Source organism: Phyllostomus hastatus, unplaced genomic scaffold (assembly GCF_019186645.2).
Source record: "Phyllostomus hastatus isolate PE091 unplaced genomic scaffold, TTU_PhHast_1.1 phas_scaffold_182, whole genome shotgun sequence".
In the NCBI taxonomy this organism is placed as follows: Eukaryota; Metazoa; Chordata; class Mammalia; order Chiroptera; family Phyllostomidae; genus Phyllostomus; species Phyllostomus hastatus.
The window spans coordinates 23,701,526-23,709,486 of record NW_025334013.1 but is presented as its reverse complement, the minus strand read 5'-3'; the positions used below and the strand labels follow the sequence as shown (position 1 = coordinate 23,709,486).

General features: G+C 48.9%; 1 protein-coding gene across 1 annotated transcript; it reads left to right on the top strand.

Annotated features, from left to right (window-relative positions):
- Positions 1–1,860: 1,860 nt before the first annotated feature.
- Positions 1,861–7,755, top strand: MRPS15 (mitochondrial ribosomal protein S15). Its single transcript, XM_045859235.1, has 8 exons — positions 1,861–2,064; positions 2,349–2,393; positions 3,477–3,552; positions 4,395–4,443; positions 4,894–4,978; positions 5,897–5,955; positions 7,165–7,356; positions 7,604–7,755. The coding sequence occupies exons 1-8, from the start codon at positions 1,941–1,943 to the stop codon at positions 7,736–7,738; spliced, it is 765 nt and encodes a 254-aa protein (XP_045715191.1). The 5' UTR covers positions 1,861–1,940; the 3' UTR covers positions 7,739–7,755.
- The last annotated feature ends 206 nt before the right edge of the window (positions 7,756–7,961 follow it).

Sequence of the window (7,961 nt, the reverse complement as noted above, 5' to 3'; positions counted from 1 at the left end):
TTCATGTGTGGTTGCCTCTCGTGTGTCCCCTACTGGGGACCTGGCTGGCAGCCTAGGCATGTCCCTGACTGGGAATCATGTTCCTGACTGGGAATTGAACCAGTGACCCTTTGGATCACTGGCAGAGCTTAATCCATTGAGCCACACAAGCCAGGGCTCTCCCACTTGAAAAGTCAGAGACTGTTTCATCCAGCCTGCTTACTGGTCTTTTGTGCTTATTTCCTCTAATTTCAGTCTCTTAAACTGCTTTATGGTTCAGTTTAGTTTGGGTGTTCCTTTGGGGAACACTTTGTGTGTGCCTGAGTCTCTGTTCTTTTTTTCAGAGGGGCGGGGAGATGTACCTTTCAAAATTGCTGGTTGGTTTATTTTTCCTCCATTCATTCAGTCAACCAGAACCCCATCTGGCAGCAGGGACTCAAAAATGACATAGCTTAGTCCATCCTCAAAGTGGAGACTAGAAGACGGATGACTGGGACACAGTGGCCAGGGTACCTGGAATTAGTCACAGAGCGGGATACAGACCTCAGAAAATAGTAATCCCTGTTGGGGAAATATAATTAAAAACAAAATCTCCCACCAACCTAGAAAACCTCTCTAGAAGGACAGAAAAAGAAGAAAACGGTTTTATTATTGAATGAGCATTAAACCAAAAACATGATGCACATCACAGGCAGTTAGTTAAAGGGCTTGCAGAGACAGAAAGAAATGGTACTTTTACATAGCCAAGTGGATACGACTTCTTGCACACATTTTCTCAAAAATAAACAATATCTAGTTCTCAAGCAAGAGGACTTGACAGAACCATCTGTCACACAGGAATCATCCTCAATCCACCTGGCAGATGGGGTACTCGCCTATGTTTGCTAATTGCATTTGTCCAAAAGAAAAATAAATCTCTCATATCTTTATGAAAGGAGGTAGTTTGCAAGTTGGAACTAGGCACCAGGTGAAGTTAGGCTCCCACCCTCCCTCAGAAGATGGGAGATAGACACACTATCTTCCTTAATGACTGCATTTCAAAGAAATGGCTCTGAAGTCCTTGAGAAAGACATTTCTGGGTTGTAAAACTGGCAAGAGGCTTACTTAGCTATTAAAAAGATTTACATGCATTTCAAAAGGGCAAAAGCATTCACAATTACAAGTATTCTTTTTCCCTTTTTTGCACCAAGAATTAAAGTTTATTTTTCCTACTTTCGGTTTGTATTTGTTCTTACACTACACATTTCACAAATATTATCACAGCTAATACTTATTGAATGCTCACTATATAAGGGGTGCTTCGTACACAAGTTCCTCAGTCCATCCTCTAACAACCTGAAAAGGACATATTGTTACTATCATCATCCTTATCTGAGGGATGAGTTCACTGTGACCCAGAAAGGCTGAGTGAGTTGCCCACACAATCACGGTGAGTAAATGGTGTTAGGATTCCAAACCAGAGCTGTCTGATTCCACGGCCAGCGACCTTCACCATCAGGCTACAAGGCAGCCAGAGCGGAGGCTGAAATCCAGTCGTTCTTACTGGGCCTCATCCTGGGTTTGGGGGTGGAAGGGATGTTGAAACACTAGATTCAGGGGAGAAGGCTACGACAGACCCCAAGAAGGCCCCCCCAAAAAATCGGAGCCAGCATTACGAACGCAGAGTGGGTTAAGGGTGGGACGTTACGTGCAAGAAAAAGTGGCATCTTAAAATGTATACAGCACCGCACCCCACTAACGCGGCCAAGCAACCACCACGCCCCCCACCTCGAGCTACGACTAACCAGACCAGACTTCGCTCAACCCACTTCCGCTTCCAATCCACCCTCTCGGCCCTCCTCTGCTCCGGTCTCGCCGCTGCACTCGATTGGTCGAGCCTGAGCCAATATGGCTGCGCCCGTGTGACCAGGTCTGTACCGCGAAAGCGACCGCGGCACCGCCTGCTGGGGTCAGAAGTCACCATGCTAAGGGCGGCGTGGAGGGTGCTGAGTTCCATTCGCACTCAAGCTCCAGTCCTAGGGCCGCCGGGTAGAGGGTGCGCCCAAATTCCATCCGACCGCTGGGGCCTTCCCTCACCTCCTCTCGGTAAGGAGATGAAAAACGATAGCAGGAGTAGGAAAAGGGTTCGGCGGGGATGGAGACAAGGGAGGACGAGGATAGGGGAGAAGTGCCGCGGCAGGATAAGAGAGAAAGGGTGGTAGGTGGGGAAGAAGTTAGGCGAGGTGGGCGAGACATGGGGCAGCGTGGTGCAGAAGAAATGGAAGGGCGGTTAGGCGCAGAGGTGCAAAGGCCGTGGAAGGAGTGTCATAGAAAGGAAGAGAAGCTGGACTATTTAAGGGGATGGCCTCAGCCCTCTCTTTTATGCATAGGTTTCATCCTCCGGGCCACCCGCGGATATGCCATCCAGAAACCAGGTAGGAGCTCCTGGGTGGGACTTGGGCGGAGCTTGGGATGGAAGAGATTGCCTAGAAGACTTGGGGTGGCCGAGAGGACCAAGGCGGCTAGTTTGGCCACTAGATGGGGTGGGCCAGAGGTCCAAAGCAGAAGACCCCCCAAACGTCCACCTTGTCACAAAGCAACACCCTAAAACCGCCCTGCGGGGCAAGGGAGGTGGAGCGCGGGAACAGGAGAACCTTCCAAGTGGATATGAGGAAATGAGCTAGCCCGAGGGAACCTACCCAAGCCTACCCAGTATATAGCACTTTGAGCCTGCTTTTCTTTGGTGGAGGGTATGGTTTCCCCTTCCAAGGCAGCCTGCATATTGGTAAAGATGCTGGCCAAGTTAATGCTGCTGACTCTAATTCTAAAATGAGTGTAAGAGTATCTGCTTGAGAGGATCGTCGTTAGTACTTAATGATAACACATGAAAAGCACCCTTAGCACTATGTGCAGTAACCTGTAGTGTAAATTAGTATTTATTACTATTATTTGCATAGCAGCAGAGTTGGGTCTGCCTGGAGAGGACAGGTTGTTCTTCCCCCATCTCTCTCCCTCACCCCTAAGGGAGGATTGGGATGCACATTCCAGGGCTGAGAATTTCCTGTGGTCTGTGTTTTGTGCTTACATTTAAACACAGGAGCTAGGAGTTCCTCCTCAACCCCCTTATTTCACTCATTCAGTCAGCTGGCAAGTGTTTGTTGAGTGCCTGTTCTGTACTGGGCTATGGATCAGACTGGGGAGGAGGATTCAAAGGAAGTCAGATTCAGTCCACCCACAAGAGGACCCATCCTATTGGGGATCTGATAACGGTAGAGCCAGACAGGTGCGAGAGAGGAAGGCACAGTCCAGGGTCTTAGGAAAGGCCATCTACTCCCAGCATGAAATATCAAGACAGGTGTCTGGGGAGTTTGCAGAGGAAAACTGAGCCCAGAGATATCCAGTGCCCTTGCTTGAGACCTTGTTCATCTCTGATAGAGTTGGTAAGAAGAGTCGGTTCAGTCTGGAAGGATGGGCAGTGGGAGTTGACTCTGGGTGTTTTCCATCCCTCCATTTGACAGTCCGGCCCAGCCAAGAAGATGATCCACCCCCTTCCACACTGCTCAAAGATTACCAGAACATCCCTGGAATTGAGAAGTAAGCAGGAAGAAATCTCTTTGATGAAGCATGGGGCTCTGGGAGGATCACCAGGGAGAGGGGAAGACAGTGGCCTCGAGGCCTGGCCTGCTATATCTGAAGCTTGGTTTAGAATGGGGCAGAGAACTGTGGAAGCCCAAGCCTGGTGAGGGTAAGAGGCAGCAGAGACAGATGGGGCTGATGGGGCTCAGCTGCTTGCTTTTCGTGTGCTCTGAGTGAAGACCCTATACCATTAGATACCAAGGAGGCAACATGCCTCGTAGGTCTTGGTAGAAATTTCTCATGTCTAGATGCCCTCAAAAGCTCTGTGAGGGAAGAAATATTATCCCCATTTGATAGGTTATCAAGCTGCCCAATGTCATACAGCTTCTAAGGGACAGAGCTGGGGTTTGAATCCACGGCCAAATGACACCAACGCCAGGATCCTTCTGCTCAGCCCCTGTCCTGAGCGGTGGTGGCTGGGCAGCCTCTCGTCCCTCCCACTGTGCAGTGTGACTTGAGAAAGAAACAATTGCAGAATTGAAGTGTCTGAAGACAGATTGAACCTTATTCTAGCTTAAATAGAAATCCTCCCTTGTCCTCCCTGGGATGAGCCTGGAACACTCAGGCTGACAGCCGTGATTTTCCATGGTTACCACGTCGTTCCACGTTCTCAACCCTGCAAGTCAGATTCCTGCTGACTTTTAATCCCTGGGAAGGGGCCCCCCATGCCCAGAGAGACTCATCTGTTGTAAAAGAAATTTTTAGTCATCCCTGCTTTTCAAACTAAAATTAAAACAGCATTGCTTCCCCTTTCCCCTCTGCCCCAACGTCTTTCTCTCATTTCGGTGATTTTTCCACAGGGTCGATGATGTCGTGAAAAGACTCTTATCTTTGGAAATGGCAAACCAGGTAAGTGGACTGTGCCAAACCTTGGCCTCCCTCGGTCCTCTCCTCTGGTAACACCTCCCATCCCATGCATCGCAAGTCACAGCACTTAACCAGTAGCATTCTCTGTCTACTTGTTAGTATCTCAAGACCAAGCAGCTCAAGGGCAGGGATAGTCTTATTTCCCCTATATGCCCCCAGCACCTGACAAGCAGTAGGTGCTCAGTAAAGATCTGATGCTTGAATGAATGAGCAAGCTTTAGGGACATTCATCCATCAAGCCATTTCTCCTATCAGCAGCAATGGCCTTGGGCTCACCTAGATGTGAAAAGCCATGTGGTTGGCCAGAGGCCAGGCCCTGAGCCGTATGATAGGGCCTCGTGGCTATGTCTACAGCCATGACATTGGAAGTGTGAGGGCTAGTTCTTAATGGTGTGGCAGACTTCACAGATTTTCTGTCTCTATCTTCAACAGAAGGAGAAGCTAAAAATCAAGCAAGAGCAATTGATGAACAAGGTTGTGGCAAACCCTGAGGACACCCGTTCCCTGGAGGCTCGAAGTTGGTCGGGGGCCCTTGGGGAGTGGGGGCACAGGGAAGTCTGCTAGCTGGCACTTGGTCCAGAGCCCTCACCTACAAGTACAGTAGGAATTAGACGTGGCTTATTAAAGGGAAAGACAGGAAGGACCAAGGGTAATGAAAATTGACTGTGTATCCTGAGCGGCGTGATGCTGGAGTCAGCACCCAGGCCCTGCTTTGTACCTCTGTGAGCTCAGCAGGGTTCCTCAGGAACCCAAATTCATCTCTGTCTCTCTCCACTCTGCAGCTAGGGTGGTGTGAAGGGGCCCTATGGTCAGAGCCAAGGTTCCCACCGCCCTGTCTGAGTGGTCCCAGAACCCTTTGTGTACAGAAAGGGCCTGCCATAGTTGCAACCTCTCTTTGGGGCCACCTTCTGCTTTTGCCTTTGCCCCCATTTTTGCAACACAGGAGGGAATCAAATGAGAATACTTGAAGGAAGGATTTTCTGGGGCTTTAGGAGATGAGCGGGTGTTGATAAATCTGAAAACTCATTAGTAAAATCACAGAGATAAGGGTGGCAGCTGGAAGGGGAAAGGCAAGGAGCAGACCCTTGGCTGTTTGGGAATTTGATCTTATTGCATCGGCTAGGACCTCTAGTGCAATGTTGAACTGTTAGTAGGAATACTCTAACTTATGGTACTGTTAAGAATGCTATTTGCTGTGGTTTGGGAATGATACTTTTATAATATTAAGGAGCTTCCCTTCCTTAGTCTTTGTTTTCTAAAGGAAAGATAATCCAAAGTCTTTGGGGATCTTGAAATTCAGAGTGCTTCGGGAATTACAGAGAGCTGTACAAAAGCCTTGGTGATTGTTATTCCTTGAGGTCTTAATACATAACCCAGATCCGGGCCCTTCCTTCCTCTGTGCCCGGCTCTCATCCTCTGTGGTTTGTGGTTTCAGTTGTTGCCTTGACGGTGAAGATCCGCAATTATGAAGAACACATGCAGAAACACCGAAAGGTAAGCCTTGAGCATTGTTCACAGCTAACCACCAGCAGCAGGGGCAGAGGAATCTGCAGGTGAAGGGCTGTGGGTCCAACGAGGCAGCTTGAGATGCCAGGAAGCTACAACACCGTGGTGCCCACCCCTCAGCTGCAGTGAGAAAAACATTTCCCTCCCACCTCCAGTAGAGAAATGGAAGCCTTCCAGTGCTGTGCTGAGTGTCACCAGTGGTCAAGAACACAAACTTTAGAGCATGGTCACAGTGTCTGGCGCATAATAGATGTTCAGTAAATATTTGTTGAATGCATGAATGGGGTCAGGCTATTCGGGGTTCAAATCCCAGCTCGCCACTTCCACTTAATTCGTTATGTGATTCCAGGAAAGTTACTTTACATGTCTGAGCCTCAGTTCTGTCTGTAAAATAGGGGTCACAATAGTACCTATGGGCAGGGTTGCAGAGACTATATGAAATAATACAAGCAGCCAACATGATACAAATAAAGTATTTAGGCCTCTTCCTAAATACTTTACACACACTAGCTCATTTAACCTTGACACCCATCTTTTCATCCCATTTTACGGAGGAATCATCCAGGCAGTGGTTAAATTATTCCTCAAGGCACAGCCCTGGGAAATGATGGGCTGGGACACGAAACTAGGTCATCTCACTCCAGGGCCCATGCTCTTAACCATTATGCCATGTCTCAACAGTGCTGGGCCCGCAGCTGCTGGTATTTTTAATAAACACACAGTTGTGGATACAGACCAGTCCAGCTCCAGGCTGGCACCTCAGTGTTCCTGGAGCCGGTTGAGCCTGTTCCTTGGAAGTCCGAGTTTTGTTCTGGAGCATGGATCACTAGCCTCACTGCAGAATTTTCTCATGGAGCAGCACCTAGCTGTGGGTGGGGGTCTCCCAGAAGAGCGAATGTTCTTCCCTCTTCTCCACTCCAGCTCACAGTTTGCTGAGCTGTGAGAGACAGTGGATAGTGTAGGGAGAGAGCATGAGATTTAGAGTGAGACCAGTAGGCCCATATTCAAGACCTGATAACATTGTTGAGCCTTTAGTTTCTCATCTGTAAAATGGGGATAATACCTACCTCAGATATTAATATTTGCATGCGACTGTTGGGAGGTTTCAGTGAGATGATAAAGTGACTATCCTTAGTTTACCGTGAAGTGGCATGCCGCTTATGTGTATAATAAGGAAAGGAATACCAACTCTTGCAGGACAAAACCCACAAGCGCTATCTACTGATGAGCATTGACCAGAGGAAAAAGATGCTCAAAAACCTCCGCAAGACCAACTATAAAGTCTTTGAGAAGACGTGCAAGGAGCTGGGGATTGAGTACACCTTTCCCCCTCTGTACTACCGAAAAGCCCACCGCCGCTGGGTGACCAAGAAGGCCCTGTGCATTCGGGTATGAATCCAAACTGCTGTTCCAGTTGGGCCCGTTCTGGGACTGTGGCAGAGAAAGAGGGGAGGGGCGTCTCTTTCTGATCAAGGCATAGAACTGGCTCCAAGGTCTTGCAGTGGCTCACAGGCCACCAGCCCCCTGGAGAAAGGCTGGGGTTACCAGCTGGGGTGTCAGTTTCCAGCCCATCTGCTCCCAGTCAGAGGTTTTACATGGGATTACAAAGTGTTTTCCTGCTCCCTTCCATCTCCAGGTTTACCAGGAGGCTCAAAAGCTGAAGAAGCAAAAAAGGGCCTTAAAAGCCGCAGCCGCAGCCCAGAAACAAGGCCAGATAAACCCAGAAAGCTCTTCCAAAGTCGGACCAGAGGCAATCAAGGAAAACCAATAAATTCTGTTCAAGTTGTATATCTTTCTGCCTTGAAGAATAATAGGAGAGAAGTTGGGGCTCTTTGTGGCCTGAGGAGGATTTCATTCGTTCTTTCATTCAGCTCTGGGATCCCAGGGTCATCTGAGGCAGAGTCCCTCACCCATCAGTGGACACACTCGTAGCACACCTCGCATACACACAACAGGTGTCCTCCCGGTGGTGTGTCAGGGGAGGTGAAACAGCA

Coding starts and splice junctions, on each gene's coding strand:
- MRPS15 (XM_045859235.1), top strand. CDS start 1,941: ATGCTAAGGGCGGCGTGGAGGGTGCTGAGTTCCATTCGCACTCAAGCT. Junction 2,065..2,348: donor CCTTCCCTCACCTCCTCTCG/GTAAGGAGATGA, acceptor TTTTATGCATAG/GTTTCATCCTCCGGGCCACC. Junction 2,394..3,476: donor ATATGCCATCCAGAAACCAG/GTAGGAGCTCCT, acceptor TCCATTTGACAG/TCCGGCCCAGCCAAGAAGAT.